The 18,262-nt window shown below is 39.4% G+C and overlaps 1 protein-coding gene across 3 annotated transcripts in view; it reads right to left on the minus strand.

Moving 5' to 3' along the window:
* THEM4 (thioesterase superfamily member 4) overlaps positions 1–18,262 on the minus strand; it is a 48,620-nt gene that overhangs the window by 26,998 nt on the left and 3,360 nt on the right. For all 3 annotated transcript variants that reach the window (XR_005019312.1, XM_036847337.1, XM_036847345.1), the window contains exon 2: positions 12,814–12,955. Coding sequence is in view for 2 of the 3 variants with exons in the window: in XM_036847337.1 (XP_036703232.1) it covers positions 12,814–12,955 (142 nt within the window). In the remaining variant the exon portion in view is untranslated. The remainder of the gene's footprint in view (positions 1–12,813; positions 12,956–18,262) is intronic.

Consider the following 18,262-nt stretch of genomic DNA (forward strand, 5'->3'; position numbering starts at 1 on the left):
AAACTGGAACATGTCCTGGGAAAAGCAACTAGGAATGTGAAGGAGACTGAAATACCCTCTGGGAAAAAAGCCAGAAAACAACAGAGAAGATTGGCCTGGCAATGAGAATTGGCAGGTACACAGGAGTGAGATACATAGATCTGATTCCTAAATTCCAATATATATTGATATATTCTAATCCATATAAAATGATGCCAAATGAAAGGATTATACTTATTCTGTGTGTTCCTAGATGGTAGAACTAACTGAATGGATGGAAGTACAAGAGAGGTTATAGCTCAATACAGTTAGAGCTGTCCAAAATGAAAAAAGCACCCCAGTCCCAAGTACTCCATGATTGGAGGGGTTCAAATTAAGTCCAGATGACTGGCTGTAAGGTTTAAAAATAGAAAGCGGTGTCCTTCTGCGCACGGTCCCGGAGCTGAGGTGTGGGGAGCAGCGGTTTCGCACAAGAAACTCTGGTCTGAGGTGCTGGGTTCGAGGCCTCGGCACGCGTCCCCCTGCGAGTAAGTGAGACTAAACTAAATACAGAGAAAAAGAAGAAAGATGTGACATGGAGGCGAGAGCACCAGAATCACAACTGGTTGCTGGACAATCATTGACAGGAAGACCCTGGACTTCACCAAGGAGGATATCCCACGTCTAAGGACAGAGGAGAAGCCACAGTGAGACGGTAGGAGGGGCGCAATCAGAGTAAAACCTAATCCTGTAACTGCTGGGTGGGTGACTCACAGACTGGCGAATACTTATACCACAGAAGTCCACCCACTGGAGTGAAGCTTCTGAGCCTCACATCAGGCTTCCCAACCTGAGTGTCCGGCAACGGGAGGAGGAACTCCTAGAGAATCAGACTTTGAAGCCTAGTGGGAATTGATTGCAGGACTTCGACAGGACTGGGGGAAACAGAGACCCCACTCTTGGAGGGCACACACAAAGTAGTGTGCGCATCGGGACCCAGGGGAAGGAGCAGTGACCCTGGGGGAGACTGAACCAGACCTACCTGCTGGTGTTGGGGGGTCTCCTGCAGAGGCGGGGGGTGGCTCTGTTTCACGGTGGGGACAAGGACTCTGGCAGCGGAGGTTCTGGGAAGTGCTCCTTGGCGTGAGCCCTCCCAGAGTCTGCCATTAACCCCACCAAAGAGCCCAAGTAGGCTCCAGTGTTGGGTTGCCTCAGGCAAAACAACCAACAGGGAGGGAACCCAGCCCCACCCATCAACAGTCAAGTGGATTAAAGTTTTATGGAGCTCTGACCACCACAGCAACAGTCAGCTTTACCCACCACCAGAGCCTCCCATCAAGCCTCTTAGATAGCCTCAACCACCAGAGGGCAGACAGCAGAAGCAAGAAAAACTACAATCCTGCAGCCTGTGGACCAAAAACCACAGTTACAGAAAGATAGACAAGATGAAAAGGCAGAGGGCTATGTACCAGATGAAGGAACAAGAAAAACCCCCAGAAAAACAACTAAATGAAGTGGAGATAGGCAACCTTCCAGAAAAAAGAATTCAGAATAATGATAGTGAAGATGATCCAGGACCTCGGAATAAGAATGGAGGCAAAGATTGAGAAGATGCAAGAAATGATTAACAAAGACCTAGAAGAATTAAAGAACAAACAAACAGAGATGACCAATACAATAACTGAAATGAAAACTACACTAGAAGGAATCAATAGCAGAATAACTGAGGCAGAAGAACGGATAAGTGACCTGGAAGACAGAATGGTGGAATTCACTGCTGCGGAAGAGACTAAAGAAAAAAGAATGAAAAGAAATGAAGACAGCCTAAGAGACCTCTGGGACAACATTAAACGCAACAACATTCACATTATAGGGGTCCCAGAAGGTGAAGAGAGAGAGAAAGGACCAGAGAAAATATTTGAAAAGATTATAGTCGAAAACTTCCCTAACATGGGAAAGGAAATAGCCACCCAAGTCCAGGAAGCGCAGAGAGTCCCATACAGGATAAACCCAAGGAGAAACACGCCGAGACACATAGTAATCAAAGTGGCAAAAATTAAAGACAAAGAAAAATTATTGAAAGCAGCAAGGGAAAAACGACAAATAACATACAAGGGAACTCCCATAAGGTTAACAGCTGATTTCTCAGCAGAAACTCTGCAAGCCAGAAGGGAGTGGCATGATATACTTAAAGTGATGAAAGGGAAGAACCTACAACCAAGATTACTCTACCCAGCAAGGATCTCATTTAGATTTGAGGGAGAAATCAAAAGCTTTACAGACAAGCAAAAGCTAAGAGAATTCAGTACCACCAAACCAGCTCTACAACAAATGCTAAAGGAACTTCTCTAAGTGGGAAACACAAGAGAAGAAAAGGACCTACAAAAACAAACCCAAAACAATTAAGAAAATGGTCATAGGAACATACATATCGATAATTACCTTAAACGTGAATGGATTAAATGCCCCAACCAAAAGACATAGACTGGCTGAATGGATACAAAAACAAGCCCCGTATATATGCTGTCTACAAGAGACCCACTTTAGACCTAGGGACACATACAGACTGAAAGTGAGGGGATGGAAAAAGATATTCCATGCAAATGGAAATCAAAAGAAAGTTGGAGTAGCTATACTCATATCAGATAAAATAGACTTTAAAATAAAGCAGGTTACAAAAGACAAGGAAGGACACTACATAATGATCAAGGGATCAATCCAAGAAGAAGATATAACAATTATAAATATATATGCACCCAACATAGGGGCACCTCAATACATAAGGCAACTGCTAACAGCTATAAAAGAGGAAATTGACAGTAACACAATCATAGTGGGGGACTTTAACACCTCACTTACACCAATGGACAGATCATCCAAAATGAAAATAAATAAGGAAACAGAAGCTTTAAATGACACAATAGACCAGATAGATTTAATTGATATATATAGGACATTCCATCCAAAAACAGCAGATTACATGTTCTTCTCAAGTACGCACGGAACATTCTCCAGGATAGATCACATCTTGGGTCACAAATCAAGCCTCAGTAAATTTAAGAAAATTGAAATCATATCAAGCATCTTTTCTGACCACAACGCTATGAGATTAGAAATGAATTACAGGGCAAAAAACGTAAAAAAGACAAACACATGAGGCTTAACAATACGTTACTAAATAACCAAGAGATCACTGAAGAAATCAAAGAGGAAATAAAAAAATACCTAGGGACAAATGACAATGAAAACACGATGACCCAAAACCTATGGGACGCAGCGAAAGCAGTTCTAAGAGGGAAGTTTATAGCTATACAAGCCTACCTAAAGAAACAAGAAAAATCTCAAGTAAACAATCTAACCTTACACCTAAAGAAACTAGAGAAAGAAGAACAAACAAAACCCAAAGTTAGCAGAAGGAAAGAAATCATAAAGATCAGAGCAGAAATAAATGAAATAGAAACAAAGAAAACAATAGCAAAGATCAATAAAACTAAAAGTTGGTTCTTTTTTTTTTTAGAAATTCACGTTCTTTTATTTATTTATTTATTTATTTATGACTGTGTTGGGTCTTCGTTTCTGTGCGAGGGCTTTCTCTAGTTGTGGCAAGCGGGTGTCACTCTTCATCGCGGTGCGCGGGCCTCTCATCATCGCGGCCTCTCTTGTTGCGGAGCACAGGCTCCAGACGCGCAGGCTCAGTAATTGTGGCTCACGGGCCCAGTTGCTCCGTGGCATGTGGGATCTTCCCAGACCAGGGCTCGAACCCGTGTCCCCTGCATCGGCAGGCAGACTCCCAACCACTGCGCCACCAGGGAAGCCCTAAAAGTTGGTTCTTTGAGAAGATAAACAAAATTGATAAGCCATTAGCCAGACTCATCAAGAAAAAGAGGGAGAGGACTCAAATCAATAAAATCAGAAATGAAAAAGGAGAAGTTACAACAGACACCGCAGAAATACAAAGCATCCTAAGAGACTACTAAAAGCAACTTTATGCCAATAAAATGGACAACCTGGAAGAAATGGATAAATTTTTAGAAAGGTATAACCTTCCAAGACTGAACAAGGAAGAAACAGAAAATATGAACAGACCAATCACAAGTAATGAAATTGAAACTGTGATTAAAAATCTTCCAACAAACAAAAGTCTAGGACCAGATGGCTTCACAGGTGAATTCTATCAAACATTTAGAGAAGAGCTAACACCTATCCTTCTCAAACTCTTCCAAAAAATTGCAGAGGAAGGAACACTCCCAAACTCATTCTATGAGGCCACCATCACCCTGATACCAAAACCAGACAAAGACACTACAAAAAAAGAAAATTACAGACCAATATCACTCATGAATATAGATGCAAAAATCCTCAACAAAATACTAGCAAACAGAATCCAACAACACATTAAAAGGATCATACACCACGATCAAGTGGGATTTATCCCAGGGATGCAAGGATTCTTCAATATACGCAAATCAATCAATGTGATACACCATATTAACAAATTGAAGAATAAAAACCATATGATCATCTCAATAGATGCAGAAAAAGCTTTTGACAAAATTCAACACCCATTTATAATAAAAACTCTCCAGAAAGTGGGCATAGAGGGAACCTACCTCAACATAATAAAGGCCATATATGACAAACCCACAGCAAACATCATTCTCAATGGTGAAAAATGAAAGCATTTCCTCTAAGATCAGGAACAAGACAAGGATGTCCACTCTCACCACTATTATTCAACATAGTTCTGGAAGTCCTAGCCACGGCAATCAGAGAAGAAAAAGAAATAAAAGGAATACAAATTGGAAAAGAAGAAGTAAAACTGTCACTGTTTGCAGATGACATGATACTATACATAGAGAATCCTAAAACTGCTGCCAGAAAACTGCTAGAGCTAATTAATGAATATGGTAAAGTTGCAGGATACAAAATTAATGCACAGAAATCTCTTGCATTCCTATACACTAATGATGAAAAATCTGAAAGAGAAATTATGGAAACACTCCCATTTACCATTGCAACAAAAAGAATAAAATACCTAGGAATAAACCTACCTAGGGAGACAAAAGACCTGTATGCAGAAAACTATAAGACACTGATGAAAGAAATTAAAGATGATACCAACAGATGGAGAGATATACCATGTTCTTGGATTGGAAGAATCAACATTGTGAAAATGAGTATACTACCCAAAGCAATCTACAGATTCAATGCAATCCCTATCAAATTACCAATGGCATTTTTTACGGAGCTAGAAGAAATCATCTTAAAATTTGTATGGAGACACAAAAGACCCCGAATAGCCAAAGCAGTCTTGAGGCAAAAAAATGGAGCTGGAAGAATCAGACTCCCTGACTTCAGACTATACTACAAAGCTACAGTAATCAAGACAATATGGTACTGGCACAAAAACAGAAACATAGATCAATGGAACAAGATAGAAAGCCCAGAGATTAACCCACGCACCTATGGTCAACTAATCTATGACAAAGGAGGCAAAGATATACAATGGAGAAAAGACAGGCTCTTCAATAAGTGGTGCTGGGAAAACTGGACAGCTACATGTAAAAGAATGAAAGTAGAATACTCCCTAACACCATACACAAAAATAAACTCAAAATGGATTAGAGACCTAAATATAAGACTGGACACTATAAAACTCTTAGAGGAAAACATAGGAAGAACACTCTTTGACATCAATCACAGCAAGCTCTTTTTTGATCCACCTCCTAGAGTAATGGAAATAAAAACAAAAATAAACAAATGGGACCTAATGAAACTTCAAAGCTTTTGCACAGCAAAGGAAACCATAAACAAGACGAAAAGACAACCCTCAGAATGGGAGAAAATATTTGCAAACGAATCAACGGACAAAGGATTAATCTCCAAAATATATAAACAGCTCATTCAGCTCAATATTAAAGAAACAAACACCCCAATCCAAAAATGGGCAGAAGACCTAAATAGACATTTCTCCAAAGAAGACATACAGACGGCCACGAAGCACATGAAAAGATGCTCAACATCACTAATTATTAGAGAAATGCAAATCAAAACTACAATGAGGTATCACCTCACTCCTGTTAGAATGGGCATCATCAGAAAATCTACAAACAACAAATGCTGGAGAGGGTGTGGAGAAAAGGGAACCCTCTTGCACTGTTGGTGGGAATGTAAATTGATACAGCCACTATGGAGAACAATATGGAGGTTCCTTAAAAAACTAAAAATAGAATTACCATATGACCCAGCAATCCCACTACTGGGCATATACCCAGAGAAAACCGTAATTCAAAAAGACACATGCACCCGAATGTTCATTGCAGCACTATTTACAATAGCCAGGTCATGGAAGCAACCTAAATGCCCATCAACAGACGAATGGATAAAGAAGATGTGGTACATATATACAATGGAATATTACTCAGCCATAAAAAGGAACGAAATTGAGTCATTTGTTGAGAAGTGGATGGATCTAGAGACTGTCATACAGAGTGAAGTAAGTCAGAAAGAGAAAAATAAATATCGTATATTAACGTATATATGTGGAACCTAGAAAAATGGTACAGATGAACTGGTTTGCAGGGCAGAAGTTGAGACACAGATGTAGAGAACAAATGTATGGACACCAAGGGGGAAGAGTGGCAGGGGTGCGGAGGTGGTGGTGGGATGAACTGGGAGATTGGGATTGACATATATACCCTAATATGTATAAAATGGATAACTAATAAGAACCTGCTGTATAAAAAAATAAATAAAATAAAATTCAAAAAAAAAAGTAAGCACAAATCAAAGAATTCTAAATACAAGAGAAATTAAGCTAAACGAATTTCAGGTTCATGTGAACTGGGAAATATTCAGTATTAAATAAATATCTGGTATTAATGTTTTAAGTTTGTTGATCTAATTAATACAGACATGTTTTTAGAGTCATCAACATTAAGTGTAATACTTTTATTGTACCTAGGTGTAATATAAGCTAAATAAAATCTTGTTATATCTGTTACAAATATGTCAGCAGGGAAAGTAACTTGATGTGAAGAAACATTTAAGGAAAGAAAATGTAAATGAGATAGAAGCTTTTAGATAAACTCTATTAAGAATAATTATGGGGCTTCCCTGGTGGCGCAGTGGTTGAGAATCCGCCTGCCAATGCAGGGGACACGGGTTCGAGCCCTGGTCTGGGAAGATCCCACATGCCGCGGAGCAACTGGGCCCGTGAGCCACAACTACTGAGCCTGCACATCTGGAGCCTGTGCTCCGCAACAAGAGAGGCCACGATAGTGAGAGGCCCGCGCACCGCGATGAAGAGTGGCCCCCGCTCACCGCAACTAGAGAAAGCCCTCGCACAGAAACGAAGACCCAACACAGCCAAAAATAAAATAAATAAATAAATAAATTAAAAAAAAAAAAAAAAAGAATAATTATGCTTTACGAATGTCTATCTAAAATAGTCTCTCCAGATTCTGGTAACTTGAAATTGTAGAGTTGTGCTAAATTAAGTTAAGTGATGGAAGCTTATTGAATAGCTAGGTCATTCCCAAATAAAATAAGATACTGAAACATTTATTACTGAACCTTGGCTTCCTTTTACAGAGAAACAAAAGGTATTTAGGATTATAAATGAATATGTTTGGTGCAACATTCTCTAAAGAAAGCAAATGTTTTTACAAAATATCACTGGTATTTATGTTCACCAATCTATAGAATGCTAATGTAAAGGACAGTTCATAATTGCTTACTTCTTAGTTTTCACAAGAAATTAAGGTTTTAAGAGCTGAGGATTCTAATTTAAACATGTAACTAAAGCTAATAGAAATAATAAAGGAAACATTTCAGTATACAGTAGGAAAGTAGGATGTATGTTTCCAGTAAAGAAGTCATGAGGAATGGAATTGCATTTTATTAAGGGAAAAGGAAGTAGGTCTAACTTATAGCTGGCTGTTTCTGAATGGGAAATAAAGTGACGGATACAGAAAGTCATAAAAAGGTTTGTGGAAAGGGGACTCCGAGAAAAGAGTTTTGTGCATGGTCCGGATTGACTAAGGTTAAAATAAATTTAATTGAGTAAATGAATGTAATTTATTTATTTTTTATTATTTATTTATTCATTTATTTTTGGCCGTGTTGGGTCTTTTTTGCTGCGCGTGGGCTTTCTCTAGTTGCAGCGAGTGGGGCTACTCTTTGTTGTGGTGTGCAGGCTTCTCATTGTGGTGGTGTCTCTTGTTGCAGAGCACGGGGGCTCTAGGCATGTGGGCTCAGTAGTTGTGGTTCGCGGGCTCTAGAGCGCAGGCTCAGTAGTTGTGGTGCATGGGCTTAGTTGCTCCGAGGCACGTGGGATCTTCCCAGACCAGGGCTCGAACCCGTGTCCCCTGCATTGGCAGGCGGATTCTTAACCACTGCACACCAGGGAAGTCCCGTAAATGAACTTTAAAAGTAAGCGGGTGCAAAACTTGAATTTGGTTTTTCTCTCTCAAGAGGGCAAGATTTCTGATAATGTTGAAATGCCTTTGATAACAGATTTCAAGTTTCTTTACCTTTTAAGTGATCTGTTCTGTATTTGCCTTTGGAATCTTTTATTGTTACTTGGGCTAAGTGAATAACATTGTTTCACAGTGACTTGTGATACTATCTGACTGAGTGTTCTAAATCCTTTCTGATATTTTTTGACAAAACTTCCTAAATCAAATTTTAATGACATTCTTTTGACCTCTAGCTAACTGTGGGATGCTTCAAAGGGCCCCTGATACATCCCAAAGAGAGATGTTAAACTAATTAGATTCATTTGGTATGTTAAATTACATGGGAAGTAATGTCAAATGAGTAATAAATCTTCTTAGGTTATATTGTATGGTAAATGTTACTAATAAATATATCCTAGAAATTATATGGAGTTCCTAAAATTCTGATATGTCCTGGTAAAATGTTATCAGTCATAATTCTAGTTATTATCTTAAAGTGTTGTATGTCACAGTAGTAACCAAGTTTCTTTGTTAATTGCATTGTAATCAGATTTTAAACGTGACTTAAGTTTTTTGTCATTATAGACATGGTTTCACTCTAATGCCTTTGCAAAAATGCTTCCTCTTCAAGAAGACTTATAGAAAGGACTTTTGGATAAATACAAGTTTCTGACTTTCAGACCATAATGCTGAACTGGGTAAGAAATTGAAGAATTCTAATGAAAAACCTGATGGCTTCATAAAGCTGTTAACAAAAAGGATTAGTTACATAGGACTGAGTGAACTGGTGAATATGGTTATAAATTTTATGGTTTCTATCTGAAAAATTACTGGTTTAAATCTGTGTTTTCCAGGTGTAAGGAAAACCTTCCCCTCAAACTAATTATGACTTATAGTAATTTGGTAAATTATACCTTTGTAAGCAGGATTGAAACATTTATCTTTGCTATCTGTCCCCTCCAGACACTGGAAACTCTCAGGTTGACAGTAGCTTTTTCAGATAAATTAGGAAGGCTACCTCACTAACAGGTACAGAAAACTCAAGGTAATTTGGGACCTTGAAAAGGGAGGAATTCACCTAGATCTGTTAGGCGAAATCTGTGATAAGCCCTTGGTGACTTTCCTAGCCCTGAGAGGTATTTTAAAAGTCCAGCCTGAGACTCCTTATAAAAGTTTCAGCAAGCGAAAAGCCTATATGATCAATTATAGTTATATAAAGCATCAGGCCAAGTTTATTGAGACCAGATTTACTTTGCAGACAAATTAGTCTTAATTTGGTTATATTTGGTAGAAATGAGGGTAATTTTAGAGAGAAAAAGATGTTTCAATGAATGTTAAATCCCAGTTTTGTTAATGGAGGTCTGTATTTACTAAGACTCACTTCCAGGATAGCTCCTTGTTGTTATGTTATATTGATATAAAGTTAAATTGTATTATTAAAAGCACACTCTAAGTTTGTTTTTGAAGCTTATCTCAGTAATGTATCTTTGGATGAAGATCATTTGCCCCACGACCTGCAACCAGGGGACTATGTATATTGGAAAACACATCATTTAAAGGACTCACTACAACCCAGATGGAAAGGCCCTCACCAGGTACCCTTAACTAGCTCATGTGCAGCAAAACTAAAGGGATCCACTCTTGGATTCATACTTCCCACTTAAAAAGGGCTGCTGCACCAGACTAGTCTATAGAGAGGACTGCTGACCTCAAACTCACCTTAAAACACCGCTCAAACAGAGGAAACTACATTCACACCAGGATGAGAAGAAGACAACATCAGAAGCAGACAGCTTTCACAAGATGCTGGACCTGATTCGTATTATCATTTATAAAGTTTTCTTGACTTCTCGCACCTTTGCATATAAATCAAATGTTTTCTATCATGGACACGATCCTATGCTAGTTTTAAAAATCAATCCAATTGTTGGATTTGTGGCCAATCACCTTTGTCTAGTACTTCTGGATTACCTTGGTGGATTTCTCTACTCCAAGGCTCTAACTGGAGGGCCCTTAGGAAATTTATTTCAGAAGAAAGAAAGTTCAGGACTGTTCAGGCTACTCTTGATATTACTAGATGGGATCCCCTCACCTAGACAGTTAATAATACCCGCTCTGACCCTGGCCATAAAAAAATGAATTTTCCTCTAAAGTTACTCAAGCTCAATCAGAGCAACAGCAAAATTTCAGCCAAGAAATAAAAGCTCCCGCAATTATGGGATGGATTTATGTGGTTAACACCAGGCTATGGTCATTTAAGTTTTAAGGCACCCCTTTATCTTGGGAACAATTAAATTATACTAAGGATAACCAGCATAGTAACTAGGAAATTGGGCTGGGAGCCTTATGGACCGTGACAATATACCATTTCCCTGAAAGATAACGATTGGTACAGAACAGACTAAGTCAGGTGACCTGAAGATATACTGGGCTGCACCTAATGGAAGTTCTTGGCTTAATTCTCACCTATGACTTTGATAATATTGCTAGCTATGTTATTTGCATTTTGCCTGTTTTACAAGATTGTTTTTTCTTGCATTACCAAATGTGTGACTGAGCCTCCAACAAAAATACATAGTTTTATATGAGATCAATGATTGTAATACTGTAACTCTAGATATGGGAAGATACAACAAGAGGGAATTTTCCTGGACCATAACTGATTAGTAAGACAGGTGGTCCAGAGGCCTTAGTTACTGTTAAAAGACCTAGTCCAGTAATAGCACACTGAGAGGCCTATCAGCGAAATCTTCGCCAGACCTAGGAATGAGCCTTCCTAGCACCGTGGGACAAAATGGTCATGAAATGCCTCCCACATCATGGTCGAATTTATGACCATGAGGAGGCCCTGTCAACTACAAATTGGCACTTGCCATTGAAAATTACCATCTCCCTTTACAAGGATTAAATCATGTGCTGCTGCAGCTGACTTTCAACACCCCCTGAAAGGAGTTCAGGGTGGAGAGCAGAAATGAGGCATCCTGTGCTTTGGGAAAAGCAGAATAGGTCTTCAGATAGTTAGATATTTTCAGGACCGATTTTATGAGCCAATTCTTGTATCTCCTCATATCTAGAAAAGCACTAAAATCCTTCATGGTGATGTCTGCTCCTCATGACTAGCAGAAACCTTCTGCAAAAACAATATGTGCTTGATTGCATGCATTCCCCCTTCACCAAAATCACATATATACTGACTGACCTTCCCCCCTACCTCTCTGGAGCAGTTTCTCAGAGCTATCTGAAATGCTTTCTCCCGAGCTGTATTCCTCATTTTGCCCCAAATAAAACTTAACTCGCAACTCTCACATTGTGCTTTTTTTGTTTTTAAGTCGACAGAAGCAAACACTCTAGTGGTGAGAGACACACCGTTAAATAAACACAAAACATGCCAGATGGTGTAAGTGCTGTGGAAAAAATAAATGTACCTTAATAAACGTATATTATTAAGTGAAAGAAAACAATCTGAAAAGGCTAAATACTGTGTGTATTCTGGAAAAGGCAAAACCATGCAGAGAGTAAAAAGATCAGTGGTTGCCAAGGGTTCGGGAGAAGGAGGGACAGATGAACAGGAGGAACACAGTGAATTTTTAAGGCAGTGGAACTATTCCGTATGATATATGTCATTATACATTTGTCAAAACTCATCAAGTATTACACAGTGAACCCTAATGTAAACTATGGACTTTAGTTAGTGTATTAATACAGTCTCACCATTACAACAAATGTACTTTACTATCGCAAGATGTTAATAAATGGAGAGCTGGCAGAAGGAATTAAGGGGTATATGGGAACTCTGTTCTTTCCACTCTTTTTTCTATAGACCTGAAACTACTAAAAAAAAGTCTATTAATTAAAACACATACACACACACACACACACACACACACACACACACACACACAGGACAGGAAGTGCAATGTGTATGTGTTGGAGGTGGGGTAGTTTGCCTTGGGAATTTAGAGTCTGGGAGATGAGGGGATGACTTGAGTATTCTGAGCTTCTTAGGGTGACAGAGCCATATATTGGGATAAATAGTAAATTGAGGTTAGTGATGACAGCCTCAAGACAGAAAGGTGATGAGAATGTGGTAGGGTGGAGGCTTTCTGGGGCCGCTTCCTGATAATGGTGATGATGATGCCATGGTGGGGGCATTCTTATTAATGGCAACAGACTTTATGCTCTCCCACAATCTGTGAAATTTATTGAGATTTCTGGCCTATAAAACTGGAGAATATAGCAAACCCCCTGCACTATCCTTCTTCCTTTTTCAAGTGGTAACAAGTACTTCAATCTGTTCTTAGTTTTATATTTGATATTTAAATATTCTTTATGGGAGTGTAGCTATTCCTACCAAGAAAATAGGTTTTGAAATCTTCACTCTTTTGAGTATATTTACTTTTATATGAAGGCAAACGTTCCCAGGAGCCGTCTTCACATTTCTTCATGAACTGGTCAAAGAGGAGTCTTAAGTCCTTGCTCCAGCTGGGGTTGGGGAGAGCATGGTCCTTAGGAATGACTTTCTCAGTAGAAAACCACCTCTAAAAGAAAGGAAAAAACGGAGAGTAATGGGAGGTACATCCTATTTCATAACATATTCTCTTATTTTCTAAGACTATCTTGCTGCTTTTCCTCTTCCCAAAAGCTTGTTGTTTTGAAGTGGAAACAAATTTCTAGGATCACCTGGTCCTCCCTCCTTGGGAGAATTGGGAGATTGAGAGAGGATAAATGATTTGCTCAACGTCATCCAACTAGCCATTGGCAGAGTTGGTATTAAGCCCAGGTCTGCAGACCCCCTTCTTTTTTTTAAACCTTAATCAAGCACAGGTGAGCCACGTCAACTACAAACTGGCACTTGACGTCCACCTCTACAAGGGTTAAATCATGTGCTGCTGCAGCTGCTGATATTCAACACCCCCTGAAAGGAGTTCAGGGTGGAGAACAGAAATGAGGCATCCTGTGCTCTGAGAAAAACTGGCAGAAAAGGTCTTCAGATAGTTAGATATTTTCAGGAGCTGATTTTATGAGCCCAATTCTTGTATCTCCTCATATCTAGAAAAGCACTAAAATCCTTCATGGTGACGTCTGCTCCTTGTGACTAGCAGTAACCTTCACTAGAGACTAGCTTGATTGCATGTACTCCCCCTTCACCAAATCACATATATAGTGACCTTCCCCCCTACCTCTTTGGAGCAGTTTCTCAGAGCTATCTGAGATGCTGTCTCCCGGGCTATAGTCCTCATTTTGCCTCAAATAAAACTTAACTCGCAACTCTCATGTGGTGCATTTTTTTAGTCAGCAGCCAGCAACTGGTGATAAAGAGAGATGAAGGACAGACAGTTTTCCTCCATGTAAAAAGTGTTACCAGTGGGAAACACACAGGAAGCCAGAGCACAAGGGAGAGGTATTCATCTCAGATTGGGTATTCAGGTAGGGGTTCTTTGACTTGAATCTTCATTAGACAAGCAGAAATTAGCCAGATAGAAAGAGTATTGTAGGCAAAGGAACACTGTGTGCAAAGGCAAGGAGGCATGAAACAGTTTTGAGGGGCCTTACAACAACCATATGAAGTAGGTACTAATTATTATCCCCATTTTACAGATGATGAAACTAAGGCCTCAAGGAAGCTTGGTATTGTTTCAGTACAAGGGGAGGAGCAGATGGCTGCAGAGACGTAGGCAAGGGCCTGATTGTGAGAAGCTTCCACACTAAGTTAACTGGTTTGAATTGCATCTGCAGTGCTCTCGGAGAGATTTTGAATAGGGGAGTGACAATATCAGATTTGGCCATAATACGAAAGATAGTGGGAGTGATTTCAAGATTGGAATCAGAGGGCCCTGTCTAGAGGCTACTGGAATAACTCAGGTGAAAAATTATGAATGCATGAAGCATAACTTGGTGACTATTTGGATAAGGAGAGTGAGGAAAGAGGAAAAATGCAAGAGCCAATCTCAGGTTTCTGAACTGTTCCACGGAGTAGGTGACAGACCCAGATGCCAAGAAAGAGAATACAAAGAAAGAGGAGGGGGTTGGAGGGGAAAAGTTCTTGGTGTCATAATAACCACAGCTTCCACCACTGCTACTTTTCTGTAGCACTCAGCACTGCTACCACTCCAGTGCTCACACAGCAGGTGGAAAGGTACATGGGCCCTGGAGGACTTGGGGGACAAAGTGTCACCTACAAAAGAGCTGGACAAAGCAAATGCCCGTCGGCACCAGAAAGGAAAATCAGTTATTTTGACTTCTGCAGAAATCCTGGAACATTAAGATCACAGAAGCTATCAACTCTGTGGCATTCTACTTCCAGGCACCCTTATCAATTCATTCAGATTCAATGTACCTACAACACTTGCACTACACGCCAGGGTACAGGGAGGTGCTGTTATTGAGATGGAAGAACCAGCCAACCAGCCTTCTGCTGACCTCTGGGCTGGCTCTGATCCTGGCCTGATGGTAAGAATTTAGGGAGCCTGTCCCAAGAACTCTATGGAACTAAAAACTTCCTGGCTAACAAAAGGAAGTCTTGAATTCGTGAGGGGAAACATGAGTAGGGCTGAGACCACTCCACTCCCTAGCTCAGTATTTGTACCTTTGTTTTTTCCTATGGTTTTGGATTCGCTTATCCCTTCAGACTTTCAGCTCAGAAAATTTGGGAAGGAAAGAAAAGAAAAACAAAAATTTTTAACCCACTTATTATCTCTCCATCTTAATATAACTAATGGTAAAATTTTGATATATTTCCTCCAAGTTTTTTTTTTTTTTTAATATTTATTTGGCCGTGCTGGGTCTTAGTTGCGGCATGTGGGATCTTTGTTGCCACGTGCAGGATCTTCAGTTGAGGCATGAGGGGTTGCAGCATGAGGGATCTTTTAGTTGCAGCATGTGGGATCTTAGTTGCAGCATGTGGGATCCCGACCAGGGATTGAACTCAGGCCCCCTGCATTGAGAGCTTGGAGTCTTAACCACTGGACCACCATGTAAATCCCTCCTCCAAATTTTTTTAACTACAGCTTTTCTTAATACACTTGTAATCTCAGTAAGAAATATAATTTTTCTTTTGCTTCATCACTTAAAATTCTTTAGCGTTCACTTTCTCATGCCCTTAATCTCAGTTATCACCATTTTCAACAGTAGAAAAATAGTCCTTTAAAATGATATACTATAATTTACTTAACCATTTAAATTGTACATGTAAATTGTTTCCAGTCTTTTGCTGCTTTAAATGAAAAGGATCATTGGAACACCGTGAATATAGTCTTTTCTCTACTTTGGATTATTTCCTTAGAATCCGGTCCCAATCATATAGTTTTTCTTTTTTTCTCTTTTTATTTAATTTATTTTTCAAAGCTATTACTCATGTGCCTATTCTTGCCATCAAATTCCTGTATGCACTGATGGCTTTTTTTTTTTAAACATCTTTGTTGGAGTATAATTGCTTTACAATATTGTGTTAGTTTCTGCTGTATAACAAAGTGAATTAGCTACATGTATACATATATCCCCATATCCCCTCCCTCTTGCGCCTCCCTCCCACCCTCCCTACCCACCCCAATCATGTAGTTTTTAAAGTACATAAATTCTGGAAGTAACCTAACACACACAATTAGTCATAAATTAATATGTATTGACTAATACCTGTCAATTAAGAGGTAGAATAGGATGTGTAAGCTTTGGAGTTGTGAATTTGGGCTTACCGCATCCATAGGTCATCTTAAATAGGGAGCTCTAGGTTTGATCATTTCTAGCATCCTTTCATGGACCAGTGTAACAGAGATAATAAAGGCTTTTAGGAATTAGAATGACTCCCTTGACCCTGGGCTCTCCTACCTGATTGTAACTTTGAAAGTCTGGGGGATTCAGCTAAATGCAACAATCTTTTTTTTTTTTTTTTCCCCTTTTTTGGCACTGCATGGCATGTGGGATCTTAGTTCCCTGACCAGGGATCAAACCCAGGCTTCCTGCAGTGGAAGTGCAGAGCCTTAACCACTGGACTACCAGGGAAGTCCCGCAATGAACTTTTTTGAGCCCTACTATATGCTCTGGTTCTGTGCCAGGAAAAGGTAATACAAAGAGAGAAGACTTAGGCCCTGTCCTCAAGTGACTGCTGCCTCGAGTGTGAAAAATGTTACAAAAGAAATAGAAACAGACATAGAAGGAGTGACTTTCAGGGAAAACTTCAAAAAGATGAGGACTGACACAGTGATTTCTAAAGTATGAAAAGTTCACTAAGGAAAGAATAGGAGGGCTGCTCCAAGCAAAGGCACAGAGAGATGGCGAACTGCTAGGATTTCAGTCTTCATAGATGAAAGGTGCAAAGAGAACAGCAGCAAGATAGGGATGGCAAAGCAGAAGAGGGATGACACTACAGTGGCTCTTTGGCTTTAACAAAGGCTTAGATTTCATCTTCTGGGTTAATGTTTCCAAAGGCCAATAGGAAAGATGATTTTAGCTGGCACAAGGACAATGATATATGTATTTTTAAATGAATATTATATCAATAAAAGGACATAAATAGCACATCACACTTCGGATTCCATAAATGTTATTGCTTAGGATGAAGCTAATTAAAGAAAGGAGTCTTTAAAGAATCATGAAGGTGGTACTTGAGTGGCAAAGTACTTTTTCCATTATGGGGAGGCTTAAGGAGTTTTAAGCAAAGCAGTAACATGAACTTAGGTTTTAGAAAGCTCCCTCTGATGTAAAGGATGAATTGTAAGGTGAGAAGCAATGGTAAGGAAACCAGTTAAAAGACTGTTGTAAAGGTCCAGGAGAAATGTGGTCAGAAGGTGAACTAGGTAGAGAGGAATGAAAAAGATTTAAGAGATATTTAGGATATTGGGACCAAGGACTGTGGCGTGGGTTTGATCCCTGGTCACGGAACTAAGATCCGACATGCCATGCAGTGCCAAAAAAGGGGAAAAAAAAAAAAAAAGATTGTTGCATTTAGCTGAATCCCCCAGACTTTCAAAGTTACAATCAGGTAGGAGAGCCCAGGGTCAAGGGAGTCATTCTAATTCCTAAAAGCCTTTATTATCTCTGTTGCACTGGTCCATGAAAGGATGCTAGAACTGATCAAACCTAGAGTTCCCTATTTAAGATGACCTATGGATGCGGTAAGCCCAAATTCACAACTCCAAAGCTTACACATCCTATTCTACCTCTTAATTGACAGGTATTAGTCAATACATATTAATTTATGACTAATTGTGTGTGTTAGGTTACTTCCAGAATTTATGTACTTTAAAAACTACATGATTGGGGTGGGTAGGGAGGGTGGGAGGGAGGCGCAAGATCATGGGGGAAGAGAAAGAAGAAGAGTTTTGGATGATTCCTGACTTGTGGTTTGAAGGTTGGAGTGGATAGAAGGAAAAGAAACAGGAGGTTTTCGTTAGTGTTCATGTACACGTCAGGAGGCGGAAAGTAGGAGTGAAACCATTAATTTTAGTTTGGGGCATGCTGAGTTTGGGACCACAGATGAACACTATGATGTTGTGAGAAATAAAAATGAAAATTTCAGTCCAAGGAGATGAGAATTAAGAGATACTTGAAGTAAAGGCACCTGTAAATTCACAGCATAGACTCTGTACATGAGGGATAAATGTTAGGGATAATCACTATTTTTTGTTGCCCTGAATAGAGGAAAGGTCTTGCTAGATCTTTGATTATGTATTTTTCAAGTGGGACTTAAGTTACAACTTTTTAATGTGTCTCTTTTTAAGATTAAGTTACTGAACCAAAAGAAGCATGATTTGTAAGCCCTGTAAATACTACTGTTATAAAGCCCGTAAATACGTTAATATAAATATTCTCAACATAGATTATAAGACACCAACATATTAAAGAAACGA

Source organism: Balaenoptera musculus, chromosome 1 (genome assembly GCF_009873245.2).
Source record: "Balaenoptera musculus isolate JJ_BM4_2016_0621 chromosome 1, mBalMus1.pri.v3, whole genome shotgun sequence".
NCBI lineage: Eukaryota > Metazoa > Chordata > Mammalia > Artiodactyla > Balaenopteridae > Balaenoptera > Balaenoptera musculus.